The 22137-nt window shown below is 52.9% G+C and overlaps 9 protein-coding genes across 9 annotated transcripts; 5 read left to right on the top strand and 4 right to left on the bottom strand.

Moving 5' to 3' along the window:
- The first annotated feature begins 159 nt into the window (after window positions 1–159).
- On the top strand, window positions 160–2814 carry N7498_005015 (dolichyl-diphosphooligosaccharide--protein glycosyltransferase subunit STT3). The gene is made up of 5 exons (XM_058452077.1): window positions 160–377; window positions 431–454; window positions 545–625; window positions 703–2425; window positions 2478–2814. Exons 1-5 carry the CDS (start codon window positions 248–250, stop codon window positions 2746–2748), a joined length of 2229 nt encoding a protein of 742 aa, XP_058308615.1. The 5' UTR covers window positions 160–247; the 3' UTR covers window positions 2749–2814.
- Window positions 2815–2860: 46 nt separating this feature from the next.
- On the bottom strand, window positions 2861–3696 carry N7498_005014 (uncharacterized protein). The gene is made up of 3 exons (XM_058452076.1): window positions 3673–3696; window positions 3498–3622; window positions 2861–3327 (listed from the first exon to the last, which is right to left on the bottom strand). Exons 1-3 carry the CDS (start codon window positions 3684–3686, stop codon window positions 3248–3250), a joined length of 219 nt encoding a protein of 72 aa, XP_058308614.1. The 5' UTR covers window positions 3687–3696; the 3' UTR covers window positions 2861–3247.
- A 703-nt stretch (window positions 3697–4399) lies between these two features.
- On the top strand, window positions 4400–7015 carry N7498_005013 (RNA-processing protein PTA1; the record flags this gene model as incomplete). The annotated part of the gene is made up of 8 exons (XM_058452075.1): window positions 4400–4734; window positions 4813–4978; window positions 5027–5157; window positions 5207–5410; window positions 5469–5817; window positions 5870–6702; window positions 6756–6826; window positions 6882–7015. 8 exons carry the CDS (start codon window positions 4400–4402, stop codon window positions 7013–7015), a joined length of 2223 nt encoding a protein of 740 aa, XP_058308613.1.
- Window positions 7016–7817: 802 nt separating this feature from the next.
- Window positions 7818–10120, bottom strand: N7498_005012 (uncharacterized protein; the record flags this gene model as incomplete). The annotated part of the gene is made up of 4 exons (XM_058452074.1): window positions 7818–8513; window positions 8566–9052; window positions 9104–9173; window positions 9232–10120. The coding sequence occupies 4 exons, from the start codon at window positions 10118–10120 to the stop codon at window positions 7818–7820; spliced, it is 2142 nt and encodes a 713-aa protein (XP_058308612.1).
- Window positions 10121–11547: 1427 nt separating this feature from the next.
- Window positions 11548–13157, top strand: nop12 (rRNA-processing protein NOP12; the record flags this gene model as incomplete). The annotated part of the gene is made up of 2 exons (XM_058452073.1): window positions 11548–11670; window positions 11727–13157. 2 exons carry the CDS (start codon window positions 11548–11550, stop codon window positions 13155–13157), a joined length of 1554 nt encoding a protein of 517 aa, XP_058308611.1.
- Window positions 13158–13774: 617 nt separating this feature from the next.
- On the top strand, window positions 13775–14694 carry N7498_005010 (uncharacterized protein; the record flags this gene model as incomplete). Its single annotated transcript, XM_058452072.1, has 2 exons — window positions 13775–14089; window positions 14152–14694. The coding sequence occupies 2 exons, from the start codon at window positions 13775–13777 to the stop codon at window positions 14692–14694; spliced, it is 858 nt and encodes a 285-aa protein (XP_058308610.1).
- Window positions 14695–15742: 1048 nt separating this feature from the next.
- On the top strand, window positions 15743–17055 carry N7498_005009 (uncharacterized protein; the record flags this gene model as incomplete). Its single annotated transcript, XM_058452071.1, has 3 exons — window positions 15743–15900; window positions 15949–16186; window positions 16258–17055. 3 exons carry the CDS (start codon window positions 15743–15745, stop codon window positions 17053–17055), a joined length of 1194 nt encoding a protein of 397 aa, XP_058308609.1.
- A 377-nt stretch (window positions 17056–17432) lies between these two features.
- N7498_005008 (uncharacterized protein) lies at window positions 17433–18603 on the bottom strand (the record flags this gene model as incomplete). Its single annotated transcript, XM_058452070.1, has 3 exons — window positions 17433–17928; window positions 17992–18296; window positions 18352–18603. The coding sequence occupies 3 exons, from the start codon at window positions 18601–18603 to the stop codon at window positions 17433–17435; spliced, it is 1053 nt and encodes a 350-aa protein (XP_058308608.1).
- A 2634-nt stretch (window positions 18604–21237) lies between these two features.
- N7498_005007 (GPI anchored serine-threonine rich family protein) lies at window positions 21238–22001 on the bottom strand (the record flags this gene model as incomplete). Its single annotated transcript, XM_058452069.1, has 2 exons — window positions 21238–21725; window positions 21788–22001. 2 exons carry the CDS (start codon window positions 21999–22001, stop codon window positions 21238–21240), a joined length of 702 nt encoding a protein of 233 aa, XP_058308607.1.
- Window positions 22002–22137: the final 136 nt, after the last annotated feature.

The raw sequence follows: 22137 nt of genomic DNA, 5'->3' as shown, positions 1-22137 counted from the left end.
AAGCAGTTTCCGTGATCAGCAGCAGTAAAAAGTTGTAGGCGAGAGTAGACGAGGATCATTGATGCGGGGAGCAGTCGGAGGTGGCACCTTTCCCCGATGCCAAGACCTTCAGAAGTGACCACCTTGCGCAGCTCTCTCTCTTCACCCAACTCCCTTCGGCCCACGTCCATTGGCAGCTCCCCCTTCGTTTCTTGTTTCATGTGTCATTTTTGATTTCTGATTCTGGACTTTGCTCCTCCTGGCCATTATGGCCGAGTCTTCTCTTGATGTTCTGCTGAAAGGCAGCTCCGGCCGGAACACGCGCGGTCTACTGCGGATCATTATCCTGTTAACGATTGCTGCCGCCGCCGTGTCCAGTCGTCTGTTCAGTGTGATTCGTGAGTTCTGAGCCAATGCCTTTCCAATTGCTTGTACTAACTGTCAATTTCAGGATTCGAAAGTATTATCCACGAATGTATGATCCTCCCCTTGTCGTTCACGCAGTATACAACGTGGCAGCGGCCACAATGCACAACTTCCAGATATTGACCAATTCGAATTGCAGTTGACCCCTGGTTCAACTTCCGAGCAACAAAATACCTTGTCCAAAATGGCTTCTACAGTTTCTGGGATTGGTTCGATGACCGTATGTTCACCCCCTCACAAAGGCTTGCGTGTCCCCGTGGTATCACAGGACCTAATAGGAATTGCTTGTCTTTTCAGGAACCTGGCACCCCCTGGGTCGTGTCACTGGTGGCACATTGTACCCCGGTCTCATGGTGACCAGCGGCATTATCTACCACATCCTACGCTTCCTCACCATCCCCGTCGATATTCGAAATATCTGCGTCCTTCTCGCCCCCGGCTTTTCGGGCCTAACAGCCCTGGCTATGTATTTTTTGACCTGCGAGATGTCCTCGTCGCCATCCGCCGGTCTTTTGGCTGCCGCGTTCATGGGTATTACGCCCGGTTACATCTCGCGATCTGTGGCTGGTAGCTACGATAACGAGGCCATTGCCATCTTCCTGCTGGTCTTCACCTTCTTCCTGTGGATCAAGGCCGTGAAGAATGGCTCGATCATGTGGGGAGCGCTGACTGCTCTGTTCTACGGATACATGGTCTCTGCTTGGGGTGGATATGTCTTCATTACTAACCTCATCCCTCTCCACGTGTTCGTTCTTATCTGCATGGGCCGCTACAGCACCCGTCTTTACATCAGCTATACCACGTGGTATGCTCTTGGTACCCTGGGAAGTATGCAGATCCCCTTCGTGGGATTCCTGCCCATTCGCAACAGTGACCACATGTCCGCGTTGGGTATCTTTGGACTCATCCAGCTCGTGGCATTTGCAGAGTTTGTTCGCGGCTACCTGCCCGGAAAGCAGTTCCAGAAGCTGCTAACTTCCATGGTCTTCCTTGTCTTCGGCCTTGGATTTGCCGGTCTGATCCTGCTGTCTGTCTCGGGTGTCATTGCCCCGTGGAGTGGTCGTTTCTACTCCCTGTGGGACACTGGCTACGCCAAGATCCATATCCCGATTATCGCATCGGTGTCCGAGCACCAGCCTACGGCCTGGCCGGCCTTCTTCTTCGACCTGAACTTCCTTATCTGGCTCTTCCCCGCCGGTGTTTTCATTTGCTTCCAGAAGCTGAAGGATGAGCATGTCTTTGTGATCATCTACGCCGTTCTGTCCAGCTATTTCGCCGGTGTCATGGTCCGTCTGATGCTCACGCTCACTCCTATTGTCTGTGTCGCGGCCGCCCTGGCTCTGTCGGCTATTCTCGATAACTTCTTGGTTTTGTCGAAGCCCGACCCCGAGGCTGTGGCCAAGGCTAGCTCTGATGATTCCAAGTCTTTCCGCTCGTCTCGCAACGCTGTTGTCGGCATCTACTCGTACTTCTCTAAGACTGTCGTGACCTGCTCAATGTCCCTTTACCTTCTTCTGTTCGTTGCACACTGCACCTGGGTCACCTCGAACGCCTACTCCTCTCCTTCGGTTGTCCTGGCGAGCAAGATGCCCGATGGAAGCCAGTTCATCATCGACGACTACCGTGAGGCCTACTACTGGCTCCGCCAGAACACCCCCGACAATGCCAAGATCATGTCCTGGTGGGACTACGGCTACCAGATTGGTGGGATGGCGGACCGTCCTACCCTGGTGGACAACAACACCTGGAACAACACCCACATCGCCACCGTTGGTAAGGCCATGAGCTCCCGCGAGGAGGTCAGCTATCCTATCCTGCGGCAACACGATGTGGACTACGTCCTGGTTGTGTTCGGCGGTCTGCTCGGCTACTCGGGCGACGACCTAAACAAGTTCCTGTGGATGGTCCGTATCGCCGAGGGTATCTGGCCGGATGAGGTGAACGAGCGTGATTACTTCACTTCCCGTGGCGAGTACCGCGTTGACGAAGAGGCTACTCCCACCATGAAAAACAGCTTGATGTGAGTTCTTTCCCTCTCTTGATTCCTGGTATCTTATCACTAACTCGACCAGGTACAAAATGTCTTACTACAACTACAACTCCCTCTTCCCGGCCGGCCAAGCCGTCGACCGCGTTCGTGGCGTGAAACTGCCGGCCGAGAGCCCGCAGCTCAACACCCTCGAGGAAGCGTTCACCAGCGAGAACTGGATCATCCGCATCTACAAGGTGAAGGATCTGGACAACCTGGGCCGCGACCACAACAACGCCGTCGCCTTTGACAAGGGCCTCAAGCGCAAGCGCGCCACCAAGAAGAAGGGCCCTCGCGTTCTGCGAACCGAGTAGACTCGTCTTTTACGTTTTGTTTCTTCCATTGATTCTTGTGATTGTGATTTTTTCCGGCATAGCAGGCATGTCCTGTCCCGCGTGTGTTCATTGATCGATATACTCTCTAGCTCGCTTAGAACAGTATACAATGAACGCCTTTGAAAAGATATCCGTCTTAAACAAGTCCCTAGTATGCACTACGTAGCACGGTAAGAAAGGAGAAGAGATTGGCATTCGCAATCGGGGCCTATGCACAAGAAAAATCCCCGCCAATCCACTCTGTACAGTACAAGGTAGACGTAGATGCCAAACAAGATAAAATCGCTGCCGCAGATCACAAGTTGCGCTCTGCCCAGAAGACTCCATAACCCCAATTTGCTCCGTTGCTGGTTTCCAGCCGAGGGGAGGCCATGTCGGCTGTGTCCCTCTTGAAAATGATGCGACTTATATGGTACACGCAGAGCCAGTCAAAGCCATTCCGGACTGGGACTGGGTGTTGGTTTCGGGCCCGTTGGCTCTAATTCTTCTGCGCGGGGGCGTCGGGCACTTTCACGTCGGAGAATTCTTCTTGACCGACGGCGCGGATGGTGTAGACATCTATGAAGAGAGGAATAGTGGTCAGCAGACTGATCCTGTAGACTCGGAGAGTACGGTGGGTTGGGGTGTTCCTTGTGGCACCACCAGTCTGCAATTGACTCTATGGCATGATTGTCCACGCCGAGAGAAGAACAGAGGGTAGACCTGGAAGTTCAATGGGAGTAACATACAGACACCGATCGAGAAGGCAAATAGACCGAAGCCGGTGAGAGCGTTCTTGACCAGGAACGGCCGGCGAGCACGCAGGAGGGCGGCGCCGGCGCGGTAATCCTTGCCGTAGTATGTAGAGTTGAAGCTAGTGAAGACGTTAGAATTGTCAGTTTGCAGACAGAAAGGTCAACGTACATTCCGCTGGCCATGGCGAGAGAGGAGTGGTCAAGGAAGGGAAGAAAGTCAACGTCGAATTGTATGCGCGGGAAGGTGAAGTCTTGGCGCTGACTCGCATTTGTATCTGCACCAACTCAGGACTAGCTAAAACATACATTTGGTAGGGATTATTCAAGTATTTCAAGTCTTAAGGATAGCAATCGGAGCTACAAAGGAACTCGCCTTCGTATATCGCCCTCTGGCATAATTGGTCTTTGGACGTTCGCGTAACGTTCTGCGCAGCCATAGATCGCCTGTTGCCATTTGATCGGCGTTCGGTCTTCGGGCCAGATAGAAACACCCGTAGCATCCAGGCGCGCATTGCTGTTTTCTCCATCCTTTCGACTTTCAGTTCTTAGGCGTCATATTTGACGTTGTGGTCGACAACCGGTCTCTGTCATCGCCAACGTTCCCCAACTTTTCTCGGCCCCTGCGGACCTCGTCTTTGCTTCCTCCGTAACCCACCCTTCACATCCCGGCACCACCAAATTCCTTCTACACATCCGATCCGCCCTCCGTCACGCGTTCTCGCCATCATCTCCAGCTCCGCAAGTGTATGCGCGTCCTTTTCGCCTGGGCCGCAGCTCTATCCGCGCTCCGCTCTGATTAGATCGGACACCTTGACACCCAACCCATTGAACCTGCCAACCCAGCTTACTCTTCTCGAACCTCCTGTCGCGCACCTTCCTCCTCCCTCGCTGCCGCGATGGCTCAAACGGCCGATGTCGCCAACCAGCTCACCCAGCTAAACTCGGCTCGCAATCTCGTCCTCGGCGACGCCGCTCTCTACCCGCAGATTGTAAACGGTATCCTCCCGATCGTAGGTGCCAACTCAAGGCTGGAACTGCGAAGATGGGGCATGGAATTTATGGCCGAGACCTTCTCCAGCCCTGTGTTGGCTACAGCGCAGAAGGAGCAGCTCGCGCCGAACATTCTGCAGACAATTCAAGAAATCCTGGTGCTGCCCGAGTCTGATACGGCTGTCCTGGGGAGCTTGGTACAGACTGCGGCTAGCTTGTATCCATTGGTCTTTCGCCATATGTATGTTTTCTACGGTGGTTTTCTTCTGGGATTGAGTTCTATGGGTTTGGTGATGGATGCTGACACTCTTTGATACAGTGTGAACCATCCGGAGGACAAGAAGTCTTGGGAGACAATGAATGCGATCAAGCAGGACATCCTTCGCCGAATGGATTCATTCCCGTGCCCTGTCAAGATCTGCTGTGTCAAGTTTTTACAGCGCGTGGTCCAAGTTCAAACGCCAGGTCTGATTTCGGACCCGAGGGTATGTTCACTAAACTCGTACCCTAGGACCGTTGCTGATTTATCCTAGCGTCCGGAACAAAATGAGACTTCGCTGGCTATTGTACCGCGAACGCACTCCGTTCTTGCCATCCCATACTTGGAGGCTGAAGCATCAGGCCTGCTCGATCGCTTACTGGACGTGTTCCAGGAAGAAACCAGGTACGAAAGACAGCACCATATCTGTACTTCTCTTCTAACTTCATGATAGTGATCCGTTGCTGGTCAATGCAACGCTCAACTGTCTTGCGCCTCTCATCCGCACGCGGCAGTCTATTGCAAACAAAATCATTAACGCTGTCGTTGATTTCTTTCCCGCAAAACATGTCTCCCCTCCAATCACGCCTGCTACGCGAGTCAGCGTCAAATCGATGGAGCGCACTGCTCGAGCCTTGTTGATCAATATTATGAAGAAGTATGGCCAGCCACGTTCCCAAATCAGCCCGCAAGGATCAAGGCTAATGGGACCCCAGGAACCAAAACCACCCTCTCTTCGGTAGAATGCAGATGTACATTGAGCGACTGATGCAGTCGCGACTGGAAGTGGTAGATGACGTTTCCCGTAAACGAGGATTGCCCAGTGAGCCGACAGACGGACTGGATAGCGCCAAGCGGGCTCGTCTCGATGCAGAGACTCCTCCGTTGCTTAAGATTCCTCCGATGGCTCCGGGTCCTGCGAGCATTGACAAGCTTTTCACATTGACCCAAGACATCGGGCTTTCCTCGTTCGATGTGAAACAGCTTCCTCCCGACCTCGTCGTGAAAATTGCCGTGCCTCTTCTTGCCCAAGTAAACCCGACATTGCTTACGCAGGCTGTCGATGTAAGAAATCATCCATTTTCGGTCTATTCACCGGCAGCTAACATATCTCCAGGCCGTTCGAACCCGATACCAAACCATAACTAGGGAGCAAACCCTCAAGCGCCAGCAGCAACATGCGGCCGCCGCAGATGAAGATGATGATTACGAGCCTGAATATGACCCAATGGACGTGGCGGATAATACCTCGGAGCAGGCCAGTGCCATTGCAGCCGAAGTAGCGGACCTTCAACCGGATCTCGTGTCACTAGGCCCATTCGTCCTGCCACAGCCGTCTCCACTGAGCGAAGAAGAAGCTGCAGAAGTCGGCCGTAGCGCAGTCGCCCGCGTATTCAGTATGATTAATGCCGCCGAAACCGACCCATCACTAGCCAAAGGCAAGACCCAACAACAACTTGGCTTTGCACGACTGGCTGGAAGCACATTTGACCGGGATGCGTGGGCTGTGCTTCTCTCCCGCCTTGCCACAAGAGCCCCAGCTGGCCTGGAGGGTGGTGGTAAAGTGGATTCTCGCCGGCCTACAATCTCCGACTCGATTCGTCAGACTCTGTATCGCTATATTCTTGAAGATTTCCGCGGCCGACTCAATATCGCTATCACCTGGCTTAGCGAGGAGTGGTACAATGATCGTGTTCAGATGAAGGCTGCTGCTACTCAACGTGATCAAAGTGACGAGGAAGATGATCAGGAGCCTGTTGTTCCTCTTCATTATGATGAATGGGTCGTTAAACTCTTCCATGGCTTCACGACCTACCTTGACGGCCGTGATATCAAGGTTCTGGTGCGGTTCCTCAGCGAGATCCCTGAGGTCACCCTCGCCATCCTGCAAATGGTGGCTGGTTTGGCCAAGGATCCAGAACGTGTCAATCTCTGTGTGCAAGCTTTAATGTACGTGTTTTCAATCCTGCTGGTGTCTCAATTCATACTAACGTGACTCCTAGGTACCTGACAATGTTCCGGCCTCCGGCACGTGAGATGTGCTTGAACACACTGGAGGATGTTTACCAGACTTGTATGTTGTTCCCTTACTTATTCCTTCACGGCCCTTACTAACGACCAATCACCAGACGAGGAATCCCGCCCTGCAGCAGGCAAAGTCCTGGCCAAATGGCGTCCGCAGAAGCAGCCTGCGGAAGCCAATGGTACTGCGGAGTCGACGCCTGCTCCCCCGCAGGAAGCACAGGCCAGCACTGCGCAGTAAGCAATGCATGTGAAGGAGATCTATCCCACTGGATGTTCTTTCTATTCTTATCTTGCAGTAGGATGACCTGCTGCACTAGTCATCTTTCGTATCCTATTTATTGAGCGCGGTCGTATTTAGAATTAAACCTGGCGCCGAATATACGCTGTCTAAATTTGTTTTGCTGCATCTAACGGAATACATTGCCAAAAGTTTGTACGAACTGTAGTACGATCTACGATCTGGCGGAGAAACTTAAATGGTCGAAATAAGATCTAATTCTAAGGTATCGATAGCTTCAGAAGAGCATGGTATTCTGCATAAAAGAGAAGCACACAAACATGATCTCTTACAAAGAACTCCTGCCAATGACCAACACAGAGGCACATATATGAGTGGTATGTACACCAAAAAAAATACCAGGTCAAAGAAAGAAAACCCAAAGGGAGAAGAGGGGTCCATTTCTTCCAGGAAAATCAAAATCAACTCCGATGCAGATCTTCCTAGAGTAAAAAAGCACAAAGAAAACTTCCATACCCCGTACACCACCTCATATGATAAAACAAAAAAAGAACCATTTCCTTTTCATGCAGACGTCGGATTGGGATTGAAGTAAGTTTCGAAACCCACATATTTTCCCCATATGTAAGGACAGGATGACACAGATCCCGTACAAGTTTCAGAGACATACACATGTTTCTCCTAGCGGAACGCTCAGAATACATTTGTTCTTGGCAACAGAATAGCGTAAAGGGGAATCTTCATTAGGGATTGAAAGAGATGCAAGACCGTGGAAATCAGGTCAATCAGGGACAGCGATTTCTTATCGTGGAGGAAGGTTGTTTGGTCCTGACCCTGTTGATATCTCGGGCTGGTGGGGCCGGTAGTGCATCGCATCAACTGGTTTGGATGGGTGAGGAGGTGAGGCATCTGATTTCGGGGGTGCAGAGGGTTGGAACACGCCCTGTCGAGCGGGTGGTGGAGAGAAGATGGGGCGAGAGGACTCTGGTGGTGGAGAACGGCGATCGAGGGTGGTTGGGTAAGGCTGCGTTTTCCGTAAATCTAGCGGGGAGGAACTTTGAGATCGGAAGCCGGATTTTTGTCCTATGTCATAATCCGGGTTGCGAAAGGGGCCTTGTCCTTGCCGCGCCCCCTGTTCAATGCCATAGGGAGTGTTGTTCGCTGATGAGTTGGCTGCAGACACGTTCTCGGGGATAGTAGACGCAGAGCCGTTTGGTGCATTGACATCTACCACTCGCTTTTGGGCAGCAGGTGTTGCGAACGAAGATGACTGCGTTGAATCATAAACCCGCCCTTGCGGTTGATGTTGTTGTGAGTATTGATTCTGTTGTGGCTGCTGTTGATGGATAGGGTGCTGCGGGTTCGCCCAGGGCGTTTGCTCCAGGAAAGCTTCTTCGGCAGCAGTGCGGAAAACGTTTGATGACATCGATGACATGGCACCCCGAGGCGCTGCTGCCGACGAATTTCGCGGAGCCAAGGCCCGAGTTTCAACGGTGATCTAACAACTGTTTGTTAATACTGCTGCCAGTGGATGGTTCGGTTTGACTAACCCCCATCTTCTCAAGGTCATCCTCAAGTTCGGACGGTCGTGCTCCTAACAGTGTCGGCGCGGCTGGGAAGCCCACGTATTTGGCAACTCCAGCCATGACTGAGACTTCGTGGTTGTAGGCTGTCTGGTGCGCGATTTGCTGAGAGCGGCGGGTAGGGAATGGAATGATGTGGTGTGGGCTCAGCTCATCGGTCTTGAAACGGTCATGCTGGATAGCGTAGAACTGCTTGCTGATGGAACTGGAATGACATTCACGCACGTCTCGTACGCGCTGGAAGTAGGTGCTGTGTGCCTGGGCTCGTTCCGCGAGGCTCTTATTCAACAGAGACTTCATGCGGTAGCGATACAATGCATGCTCGTATTTGACTTTGGCATCCCTGTGGCGTTGCACACATTCGATCTGACGCAAGTACTCAGGATGTGTCGGTTTCGGCCCGGTTAGCATTTCAAGCTCGCGATTGAGCTTTGAGATTCGTTCATCGTAGATCCTGTGATTTAGTCAGTATTGAAATGCAATATTTTGTGAGTTTGGAACTTACTTGTCGCGCAAAGTTGCGAATTCCTTTTCCAATGTCGCCAGTGACTCCATAGCCGACATTTTCTTCGCGGCTATAGATAGTGATGGTTAGCAGGGTAGCTGCAAGTATACTGTACAGGTACTACTTACACTCTTCTTCCACTCTGGCAGCTGTTTCGGGATCGGCGGGTTCATCGCCTCGTTCCACAGGCTCCTCTTCTTCTCCGAGATTGTCGTCGGGAGCGTCGTCGGCCGTAGCTTCGGTACCACCCTCGGTTTCTTCATCCCCATCCGCAACTTTTCTCCCTCTCCGACCGCCCTTTTTGCCCTGTTTGACTTTGGACGATATAGTAGGAAGGTCGGCATCGGGGAGGTCGTCAGCGGGGGTATCGTCTTCGTTGATAGCGGTGGGGTCTTCCAACGGCTCGTCGAGAGGTTCCGGCGAAAGAGGTTCATCATCTTCATCAATCGGATCACTCAGATCGCTCTTGATGGAGTTTCGGCGCTTCTTTAGCGGCTCATCGTCACCCATTTCGGTTCCGGTCTCGTCGCCGGCCTCAATGCGCTTCCGCTTCTTGCCAATGCTATCGGGAAGCTCGATATCATCAAGTTCCAGGCCTTCATCGGCCAATCCATTGTTCTGAGAAGGTCTCCGCAGTTTACTTGGGGAATAGTCCGCCACGGGCTCTTCATCGTCGACGTCCGCCAAGGTTGTGGACTGATGAAGCTTGCTCGGACTAGGTCCGACGCTACCAGCACTGAGCACAATGTCTCGCTTTCGAGAAGTGTGAGGAGAGTCCTCGAGGCGCTCGGTTTCCGCCTCCGAGTCATTTTCCAATTGCCTTTCCGGCTTTGGGGAGTCCTCAAAGTCGGAAAGTTCGTTATCCGAGACATCTTCGATCTCACTCAAGCTACTCGAGCGCCCATCATCCATGAGAGGATCATCCAGAAAGGGATTTCGCTCGCCATTGGTCATGTTGGACTCTGTCCCAGTTGTCGGCCCAACGGAGGCCTGTTCTCTGCTCTCGGCCACCTCCATCTGTAACTATAACAAGATTCAAGGTGACACGAGTGTGGTATGAAGGTGAAAGGGAGGGGGTGTTTCGAGGTGTATTCGGGGCGACGGCTGCTGTCGGCAGTGGCCGTGGGTGGGAGGGAGATAGGGCGGCAAGGTCACCGAGTCGCTAGACAAGTGTTTGCTCAGGGTTCTGGAACAACCATAGGGTGGATTAGCTCAATTGCCATGATAGCTTGGTTAAAGAACCCCAAAAAAGGGGGTTGTGAAAAGGTAACGGGTGGGCGGGTTCAAAAGGAAGGTCAGCGCCTCCAAAGGCGGTGCGGAGATTGATCATCGCCCGGGACACCCCCAGAGTGGCCAGCCAGCCAGGGCTCACACGAGGCCTGGCAACCGCGCAGGCCCGAATGATGAATGTGAAGCTTTGTATGTGCGGTAGGGGTTTTGGCCTCAAAGGCAGAACCCAGTAAATCCGTAAGTGAATGTAGAAGAAGCAGTAACGTACCGTTTCAACAATGCGCCGGGAGCGACGCTGGTGATGAGCACGGCTGGTCGCGACCGAGCACGATTCTCAAAACCACCGCGTTCCTGATACGCAAAGGATCACGCGAGACTGAGTCCACGCGTCTCACAAGAGTAGGGGTCCACCAGATTGTGTCGAACCACCGATGCGCCAGTGCTGAAGGCGAGGGGAGGTCGGCTAAAAGGCGGGCAGGACCACAGTACAGGGTCGCGGGAGGGCGGTCGGCATGAAGAGGCGCAGGAGGGGCACGAGAAGGTTTATCGCAGTGGTCGGCAAGGCGATGCGGAAAGCAAATCGAGTGTAGGGTAGCCAGAAAGGAGAGAGAAAGGTAGACGACCTGCTAAGATGGGGAGCAACAGAAGCGAGTGACGGGGTTCTGCCGCGTCCCGGCGAGGGCGAGACTCACCGCCTGCAAAACTTCCCAGATCACGTGCGCTGACGTCGCTGAAGACGGCATCATGGACGATCAGATTGCATGTAAGTAAACAGAAAGAAGTTATGAAAGTAGAGATGAGATCTATGGTCTTGTTGTTGGTATATCAATGAGGATAAGTCATTGCGAAGCCTAAAGCACTTGAGTAAAAAGATATAGCCTTTCCAGTGCCAACATAGATCAACAAGGGGCTACCCGCAATCCCAAGTCATGAAAGAACATATAATTTTTCTTCTCTTCTACCGGAGTCATTTTTTAAAAAATTAAAAAAACATTGTATGTTTGAATCACACAAAATAAATCCCGAATCATTGAAGAACTCAGTGAAAGACTGTCCAATCATGTGATGTGCATCAGCTTCCCGCGCCAAGACCGATAAGCCTAGAAAAAAAAAAGTTCGGAGTAAAGCGCAGACTCCCCCAGTGCTCCTCGACTCCACCCATTGAACGTCTCTTGAAGGAAGAGACTCCTCAGAGACTACAGATTACTCTCATCATGGGTAAAAAGTCCAAATCGCAGTCTAAATCGGACACCAAGGCCCCTGCCGCTGGCGGGCTTCCCTTCCTCGGAGCCAGCTCTGGTCTGGACCCGAGTCTGTCCTCGCTTTTCGAAAAAAGTGTATGTTTTCGCGTCTACTGGAAATTTGAAATTGATCTGACTCTCCAATCGTGCAGGCGGGCCCAGTGCAAGCACCAGTTCAGAAATACGTCGAACGTTATACCGCCAAGAAGGCCGAAGAGGGTGAGGAAGATGAAGCATCTGCATCGGAGGAGGAATCTCCTGGCTCGGAGGATGAAGTGATGGGTGACGCTCCTGAGGAGGGCAGTGAATCCGACGCTGCGGAAGAAAAGACAGCCGACATCCAGAGCCGCAAACGCAAGAGAGGTGATGCGGGAGATGATCTTGAGGCGTCCTACATGCGTCGCATTGAGAAGGAGGAGCGCAAGGAAGAGGAAAAGAGAAAGACCGAGCGAGCGGAGCGTCAAAAGCCCGCCAAGGAAGACGACGCTAGCGAAGAATCCGACGATAAGAAGGAGGCAGAAGACAGCGACGAGGAAGAGACGACCTCCGCGCCGGTCCATGAGAGTGTCTCGGGAGGCCCCAAGTCGGCCGAGGTCGAAAAGTCCAGCCGAACTGTTTTCCTGGGCAACGTTTCTACCGACGCTATCAAGTCCAAGGCCGGCAAGAAAACTCTTCTCCGTCACCTGGCCTCCTTCTGCTCGACGCTGTCTGAATCGACTGGCCCGCACAAGGTTGAGTCGATTCGTTTCCGCTCTACTGCGTTTGCCAGTGGTGGTGGTGTTCCCAAGCGCGCTTCGTTTGCCAAGAGGGATGTTCTTGATGAGACTACGCCCAGCACCAATGCGTATGCCGTCTACACCACCGCTCAGGCTGCTCGCAAGGCCCCTGCTGCGTTGAACGGTACCGTCGTTCTCGACCGTCACTTGCGGGTCGACAGCATTGCTCACCCGGCTGCGATTGATAACAAGCGCTGTGTGTTTGTGGGCAACTTGGATTTCGTCGACCAGGAGGGAGCCACTGACGAGTCCGGCAAGAAGAAGAAGGTCCGCGCTCCGGCTGATGTTGAAGAGGGTCTCTGGCGCACCTTCAATGAGCACACGGGAGGCAAATCAAACAAGAAGAGTGTGGAGTCAGTTCGCGTAATCCGTGATAGCAGCACCCGTGTTGGCAAGGGCTTTGCGTACGTCCAGTTCTACGATGCCAACGGTGTCGAGGAGGCTCTTCTGCTCAACGAAAAGAAATTTCCTCCCATGTTGCCTCGGAAACTGCGTGTCACTCGCGCCAGGAAGATGATGAAGAAGCGTGATGACGGTGGCAAGGATTCGCGAAAGGGAGACTTGGCCCAGAAGACGCTCCAGGGTCGTGCGGGCAAACTGCTTGGTCGCGCCGGTGCAGCCAAGATTAAGGAAGCTGGCAAGGGCGGCATCGCCGGCAACTCCTTCGTTTTCGAGGGTCACCGTGCCACAGAGGGATCTTCGTCGATCAAGGTGAAGACAAAGAGCCGTGGCTCAAAGGGCAAGCCCAAGGGCCGGAGCAGTAAGCGCGCTGCCGCATACCGGGCTGCTGGTGGACAGAAGCCGTGAGCGTGAAAAGAACCCATCAAAATTATTGTGTATCTATTACGGCGTTGGGACGGGCATTTGAAGTCAAGTGCATTCAAATATCATCTATATCAATGCATTATATTATGTCTTGACGTATCACGCTTGTTATTCCTAGCCGTAGGCGACTGAGTCTAACAGTAAACCACCGGCCCACCCAACGGTTAAGGAGGCAATTGTGGCCATTACTTGTTAAACTATTTGTTGCTCAGCTCAAGGTCCCCCAAGTAAATATCTCATAGCTCTGAACATCGTGGAGATCAAGTGCGGCCTCATAGATCAGGGTGGACCCATGCGGGGGTGGCACCGATAAGATAGTCCCAGCTCTCACTTTCAACCTTGACAACCTCAACCTTCCCAGACTGCAAACTACAGCCTCAAGACATTCCACACCCTCAGTCTCAGTCTCGGCTCTCTAGAAATCTCCAGCTTAGAGACTGCTGACTCGTGGCCTCATAATTGATCCGGCTTTGGTGGGGTCGTTGCCTGATCTCGGCTTCTCAAAACCAAAACACTCATTGCCACTTACTTTCCATACAAAACGCTAGAGTCCTCGGGGCTATTGTCAACAGTTCAAATACTCGTGGATCAAGATCGCCATGCTCCCCGCTCGATTACGCAGACTGTTCGCCCCGGACCCGCCGAAAAACGAAGATGAGCCCGCGCGCCAGCCCGAATCAATAGCTGATACCAGGATATTCTATCCTAGCTTGTGGGATGTACTTAAGGTCCGGTATATACTTCAGTGGAAAGCATACCAGCAAAGTCTACCAGCAGAGCTGGTAGATGCGATTGTTGATGCCGCCGAGTACTGGCCTTCGACAGAGCGCCGAATGGAAGGTATCAAGAGGTTCATTTCAAAGGATCGGGATCAGGTTTTGCTCAAAACCGTGCCTCTTTGCTACGACCGAAAGGTTTGATTCTCCTATCTTCTTTGGACCACTTGGATAACCATCTAACATGCTATATTATACAGAGCCTAGAACAATCGGAGATCTCTAAACCACTTCCTCATCGCACGCTGCATCCCTGTCGCAAGATTGAGTTTCGTATTTCGTCTCACGACCAGGGCCACGGGCCAATACGGGCGAATATGTACGAAAGCTCCTGGACCTGGTTCGACACGGAGGTCATCCATGCTGCTCACACGAAGAACATGTATGCCAACGGCACCGAGCAGGAGTTATTGAACAATGAACGTGGGCAAGAAAGGGGACACTATGCTCCTGACGACGATTTGCTCCTCCCGCGCAACAACAAGTTAAAAGTCAATGGTTGCAGGGTGTCGGAGTCGCAAGATTCGGTCATCACATGGCACTATCTGGACGATATTGAGCCAGAGTCAGCGGAGGCTTATGAGATCGAGCGGTCTGAGGGTCGTGGTCGTTGTACTTTGGATGGACGCAGCGTAAGAGAGTTGGAGATCGGAGACTCTATTGCGCTGTGGGCTCGGGCAAGGTTTCCGGGTTGGAGCAATCATGTGGACTATGCGAGCGTCCGTATCTTCTGGGCTGTCTGATGAGACTCCTGTGGTTTGAGGGCCCAGCCATGTAGATATGATTAGTGCATAAGGGACGATGTGATCGCCCAGGAATAATTTCAGCCTGAAATAGCAATGTGTCAACACCGACAAACTATATGAGATATTCAGCATCTGTTCAAATAGATGCTTGGACCGAACTCCCTTTGAATAGGTAAATACTGACTATCACCGGGCTATACAACATGCCTCAGGCCGCGAATCAGCCTGAGGCCACTACAATCACGCAATTGTGCCAAGACAGCCCGATCAGCGCCAGAAGAGGAGTATAAGACCATTCGACCTCCTCGACCTTTCTTCTTTGTCGAGGAATCCCCCTAACTCGACTGTCATCATGATACTAACAAGCAATTTTCTATCCGCATTAAAGCCCCCATGAGCCATGTGGTCGACCCTTCCCAGGGCAATGTCCCTTCCCAACCCGCCTGGGAATACCCGACCCAGCCGATAGGCCGAAGCAAAGCGTCCCCGAAGCGGTGGGGCCCATACTGCATTCGGCGACCCATTCAATCGGCGACCGATACCTTGGCCATTTCGCGACTAAACAGAGCTTCGAGTCAATTTAAGTCCCCGATAATCAACTGAGAGGGGATCAAAGAGCAGAATTTTTCGCTGTGAGCCCCGATCGACGCCTCTGCCGCGACATCTCGACCGAGAGAACCCTGCAGTGTGTCACGATAATGGGGGCTGCTATACCAGTGTCCTGTCCACTGGCGACGTCCCGACTGGATCCTGGTTGCGTTATCTGCACTACCAGATGGTGATCGGTGACTTACGCATCCCTCGGTCGTCCTTCGGGTCTTGACTGATCCTTCTGTCTAACCCCCCTCGCCCCCCTCTTTTTTTTTTAAGTCGGCGATGCTTTTGCGGTCTACGTTGCGTCAGTCTTATTTATCTTTAGATACCCGAATGAATCTGTCTTTCTCACTTTGGTTTTCTCCTCAAAAGTATCGTTTATTTTCACATAGAGCGCGCTTTCTCTCTCATTCACTCCGGTCTGTCTTTCCTTGCATACTTACCTGCACCAATGGCATCTCGCAAATGCGCAGCAGTCGTCGTGGGCGCCGGCCCGGCCGGCGTTGCAGTCATGGGGAACTTGTTAGAGCGCCAGATAGGCACGATAGCCTGGATTGACCCCAGTTTTGAGTCCGGTCGAGTCAACCGGAAATACCGCGAGGTTCCTAGGTTCGTGATATACAACCAGACGCAAGATTGTCTACTAACGACCTCCAGCAACACCAAAGTGGCGCTCTTCCAGGCCTATGCCAACGCGACACAACCCTTCAAGACCATCATCGAGAACACGCATCTCCCCAATGCATTCTCCACGATGGCCAAACTGGACCAGGAGAAGACCTGCCGCCTGCACTACGCCGCAGACATGGTCCGCGGCCTAACAGACGGCCTCATGAAAATGGAACAGGTCTACGCATGCCGCGGCTTCGTCACCACCGCCAGCCTGGCCGAGAAGGTACCTTCACAACATCAAATAGCTACATATCACGCAGAAAGGGCTAACACTGATGTCATCGCTCGTGACAGACACAGACCACAGAAAACAAATGGACCGTCACCGTCAAACGCCATGATTCAGAGGAAGAGCTCGAAATCGAAACCTCCCGTTTGATCCTTTGCACGGGCGCCCACCCAACCAACATCCCCGTCCCGGTTCCGGGCCTCAACATCACTCGCTTGGACCTCGACACAGTCCTCAAACCCTCCGAGCTCGCAGAGACTCTCCCAAAAACCTCCCCTTCCACAGTCGCGATCGTCGGCGCCTCTCACTCCGCCATCCTCGCAATCCTCAACCTGGTCACCCTCGCCCGCGAGTCGCACCCCCACCTACGCGTGAAATGGTTCACCCGTCACCCCCTCCGCTACGCGGAGTACAAGGACGGGTGGATCTTGCGCGACAACACAGGTCTAAAGGGCCTAGCCGCCGACTTTGCCCGCTCCGAACTCGAAGATGACCGTCTCTCGACATCGCCTGCTGGCCAGGTCCTGTCGAAGGTCGACTGTGCCGGTGGTGAAGCCCGTGAATTGGAAATGTATCAACAGCATCTGCCTGACTGCTCGCATATCGTCCACGCCGTGGGATTCACGCGTGATCCATTGCCGCAACTTATGAAGAATGATCGGGCTCTCGCTATGGAGTTCGATCATGAGTCGGGCAAGTTCCATGCGCCTGGTGATGGGCCCGTCATTCCTGGTTTGTTTGGGGCTGGTATTGCTTTCCCCGAACGTGTTGTTGACCCTCATGGGAACGCGGAGTATGCGGTGGGCTTCTTCAAGTTTATGAAGTTCTTGAAGCGGGTTATGCCGTCATGGGGCCCGGCGTGATTGTTTCCGCGAGGGTCTTTACTGTTTTGGTTCTTTAGAAGAGGCCGTGCAAGGGCTTTGTATTAGGGTGGCATGATTCAGCATGCCCGGCGTTACGGGATGGGCTTTACTTGCCCTATTTTTTTAGACTGTGGCTGGCTGGTGAAACTTAGCATTACGCCGGCTGGCTATGATTGACATAAATTAGATATCCATTCACAAGAATCGCAAGAGCATTATTATGTCCGTCGAGCTTCCTATAGCAGTAACTCCAGTCCAATTTGTCCATGCAATATCCGTAAATCATCAACCCCGTCCATATTCATCACCTTATGAATATCAAATTGCCACTTCTCTCTTACTCCACTGGAATTTTCCGACTTTGTAAAAAGTCGCAATTACAGTGCCATCAAAGCACCGACGAAGCCAAGCGCAGCAACAGCACCGCCAACAGGGCGCACATTTCCAGCGCCGTTCACATTGTCCACACTCGTCTGCTCGGGGTACTGAGCACCGGTACCGGTAGCAGTGGCGCGGTAATCACTCTGGCTAGCAACTGCCTTTGCATCATATCCAGTGGCAGTGACAGTCCAAGTAGACGACGCCTGGGACCAGGTAATGACGGTGCCGCTGGGAGGCGCGGTGACGGTGCCCGCAACATTGGACAGAGTGGAGGTGCCGTTCCTGGGGAAATCGCCGGGCTTGTAGAACTTGTCGGAGGAGTCGTTGAAGCCGATGTCCTGGCACTGGACGTTATCCAGGGTCGAGTCGCAGGTGTCCCAGGCCCAGTTGGGGATCGAGGTGTACATGTTGGGCATGTCGTCGGGGAAGAAGACGGGCCATAGGTCTGCGCCGGCCAGTGTGGGGACTGTGTTCGGGCAGACTTCCCAGGCACTGTTGCTTATTAGCTGGTATTCTTTTGATATTTGTATGAATGGGGGCCATTGGGGGGCTTACGCAGAGTAACTGGCACTGGCACCGCAGCAGGCGCAATCAGTTGCTTGCTTGGCGATATCGAGACCGTTGCCCAGATTCGCGATGCTGCCATTGCTAGCTTCGCTGACTGTCTGGTCTGTGACGTTGCTCATGCAGGTCACCTGTTCCTTGCGTGCGGTAAGGGTGTTCTGGAGCACCTTGCCTAGGTCGCAGGAGCAACGGTTCGGCGCGTTATCCGGCGCCGGCCAGAAGGGGATCGGCTCAACGGCGCTGGGGCATACGGAGAAGTACTGTTGCACGAAGAGTTGGTACTCGCAAGAGTAGACCTGTAGGTTTTATCAATATGTGAATTTTTTTTTGGTCAATTGAGGCTGAGCTTACCTGGTTCCAGCAGGACTGAGCCATGCAGTTGATATACTCCTGGTGCGCGGTACAGCCGCAGTCAACCATGCAGTTGCCATCGCCATTGCAGTCATTCACGCAGGAACTCCAGTTGTTGGCGACATTGCGATTGCACGATGAGTAGTTGGATCCGTCAGCGCAAGCATTGGTTGTAATGTTGGTCTGGGCTTGGGCCACGCTCGCGAAGCCAGCGAGGGCCGCAGCAGACAAGGTGAAGTAGATGCTCGGCATGGTGAAGAAAAGTGCAACTGCGAGAAGTCGATTATAAAAATGTACTCAAACACCAAGTTTTGCTGGAAGGTCACGCTGTTTGGAAGAATATCAAAGTCTCCTGGTCGAACTGAGTGGCAGGGTATTCTTCGGGCACTTATATAGACTCAAGACGATGACACAAAAAATCTCAGATTCTCGTGTTATGCATGATCGCATCTTCACCCTCAGCGGGACGATCATTGTTAACCGAACTGTCATTGTTGGCACGCTGATCCTGCAGCGTCGTACAAGGGGATCCGATGGGGGTGAGATGGGCTTGGCCATTCAGCATCGCCAGCGAATACCAGGAACCCAGGGCGAATGTCCATGCGCGCATATCTCACATGTAGGCAGTCACTTTTCCCCGTACCAGATTGGACACATCAGAGAAGCGCAAGATATGAATAGCGAGGCTTCGGTAGTGTGTGCACCATGCCAGGGCGCCCTTGCGGCGGGTGCCGCTACCACTCGGGGCCACTTAGTTCCGACCATAAATCGGTGAACCTTGCATGCGCATCGAAAACTTCGCAATGACGGTGAGCAAGGCTGAAACTCTGGCTTCGTATTTCGCAGCTCCCTGGATTCCCCCGGGCCTTAGAATCATGCTCTGTCGGGATTCAAGATGCCAATATGCAGGCCCAAAATGGCCCCTTGTCAGGGTTCGGTGTCAGATGTGGGCTCACAGCATGGCGACATGGCCGAGATGTGAATAAACCGTCATCGCTGCGACACAGGTTATACAATGAGCCGCTGCGAAGACGGAGGTTCACGATATCGCAGGAACCAGCCGTTGCAGGAGGTGAAGATTACGAGGACCGTGAGGAATAAGCATTGACACCGGGACAAGCCTGAATTAGGAACGATTGCCATGCCGCCCAACGAGGCTGAGCTGGTGACGAACGCAACCCGCGCTACCTGGATGGTCCTCAACGAGATAGTTATTGCAGGCTTGGGTATCGGGTACCTTGAGGAAGGATCTATAACTAGGAGATCTTATCAGAGGCGGAATGTCTCGCCACATGTACCAGCAATGCAACACTATTCAAACAAGTCCTCCAGGAAGTACAAATTGAGTCAGATACCTGGATGATCGGAAGAGTAGTCGGAAGAAGGTAAGGCTTCTAGAACATGGACCAGGAAGCCTTCGCAGAGGCTGCGAAGCACAACACCCAACCGTCTTTATTTAGATTCTTTGACCATGAGAAACTAGAGGCCCTACAGCTGACTCTCTCTCACTCAGACATGAGCTGCTTCCTATACAAGAAAATTTTAGACAAAACAGAGCCTTATTCAAGTGACATTGACTAAAAGCACGTTGGCCGGGGTGGAATACCAACGTTGATGCCATCTTAACATCGAGCACCCTTTCCCTCCTCTCGCTCAACAGTCCCCGCATTTTGTTACGAACTACAGGTCGCGACAATGGAACCTACGATTCCAAAGGCCTGACCAGTGGAAAGAGCAATCTCTCAAGAAAATCAAAAGGCTCAATGTGTTTCCTAGAAACACACCCGATAGATTTGGACCCCTGCAGCCACCCTGCGAGCCTCCATCTCCAGCCGAACGCCCTTCTTCACAAACCCAAGCCCAGTTCCCAAACCACATGGCCAGGTGCCCAGCCCGCCTGTGCAGCTTGACCCAGCCGGAACGACGATCCGACAACCGAAACCGCATGGGAACAACATGGAAACAATCAGGCACTGACGCACCAAGCACAGCAAGGATCCCCCGTATAATCACCGCGTTCCTGGTTCCTGGTTCATCGGCAATTGACTTTGCGAGAGAGATCGACTTCACACCCCTTCATCCCTTAATTCCCTTGAGAACACTAGCATTTTAGCGTAGGCTAGGAGGGCTGCGTATAGTACTCCGTAGCTCTGTGCATAGATCACCCTATCGAAAGCGCGGTAGTGACGTACAACAAACAAACACACAAGCACAGTAGAGTTCAACCGAAGGAGTAAAGCAAATACCCCTCGCGGGCTATTGACGTTACGTAGGCCCGTTGCCCCACCGACTCGAACTAAGATGCTACCTAAACTAGCTCCAGTTGATCCTCATTACACTGCGAGAATTCTTTCTTCGGTTCCGTGTTGTGGTTGTTGGTTTTGTTTTGTTGGAGGGGGGGGGGGGGGGGGGGTGGTATCCCTTACTCGTAGGTAACTTTTCGATACTTGTGGTTTGTGATGTGCTCCGAGGGTCGTATCTCGTATGCTTCTCTCTTTACGTCCCATCAGATGTTATCTCCGAAGACCCACCGTCATCAGGAGTACCTGAGTGGGTCGAGGGGTGTGAGCAAACCATTTTTTCTACTCCTAGATTACTGTACGCGTGGCCATATAATAGGAAGGTAAGTGTGAAAGACGCAGTTAAGTGAAAATGCCATACACATTAAATTGGTCAAAAGTACATTCGTAAAAAAAGAGTGGCCCGAGCCTTACATGATTAAGATCCGGTCTGGCACAGGGGGGTATGTGCATGTGCCAGTGGATGACTAGAGAGAATTGGCCAAATCCAAAGATGCAAACCAAAAACAACCAAGCCCAGAATATAAAGTACAAGACGTAGCTGTACAAGACGTAAGCCTCATCTGATGATCCAGATCAAGTCATTTTACAGGAAGGCGATGGCGCCAGCGACGAGGGCCAGCATGCCGCCGGATACGCGGTTGACCAGGCCGGCGTTGGTAGAGGGCACTGAGGCCTGCGAGGACGAGGCAGAAGCAGTGCTGCTGGACTTGGAAGTAGAGGTTGAGCCGGTGCTGGTGGATACGGCTGAGGAGCTGCTGGTAGTGGTGGTCATGGTGGTCATGGTGGTAGCAGCGGAGCTGGAGGTGCTGGAGGCGCTGGAGCTGGTGGAGCTGGTGGAGCTGGTGCTGGGAGTGCTAGTGGTTGACACGGAAGTAGTGGTCGGGGTGGCCGAGGTGGTGGTAGGGGCGGCGCTGGATGTAGTCGCGGCGGCAGTAGCTCCGGCGATGACGAAGCGGGGCAGGAAGTTGTAGTCATCCGCGTCCTCATCGGAGATGATCTCGATGGTGTACGCCTCCGAGCTCACGTCCGAGGGGACGGTCCAGGTGTAGCTACCATCGTTGGGGATACCAGCTATCACGATGGGTTAGTTCTAATGTCACGGCTTCGGGGTAGGTTTCCGATCAAATACTCACAGGCAATGGCAGTGCCGTCGGTGGAAGTGGTCAGCTCACCGTGCTGCAAGCGCAGGGAGACGGTGCCGGGAGTGGTAGGACGCCAGACCAGGGTGGTGGCCTGGCCGACAGTGAAGGTGTAGCCACCGGGAGGGTTTTGGAAGGGGTTGGCAGTGCTATTAGCGGCAACAACAGCCGCAAGTGCGGAGACAGCAAGGCAGATGAAAGCGCGCATCGTGACTCTCAAAGGATACCGAATGTGATCTAGAGATGAAAAGGGGGGCCGAGTTTGGTGAAAGGAGTGAAGTGAAGGGTTTCAAAAAGCAATGTTAATAGCGGCGACGTGCGGGTGTTTTAAAAGGAGCGAAGCG

The sequence above is a fragment of the Penicillium cinerascens genome (genome assembly GCF_028974065.1).
Source record: "Penicillium cinerascens strain IBT 15544 chromosome Unknown contig_5_segment0_segment0, whole genome shotgun sequence".
Classification (NCBI taxonomy): Eukaryota; Fungi; Ascomycota; class Eurotiomycetes; order Eurotiales; family Aspergillaceae; genus Penicillium; species Penicillium cinerascens.
Note: the sequence above shows the minus strand (reverse complement) of the source record. Positions and strands in the feature narration are given on the sequence as shown.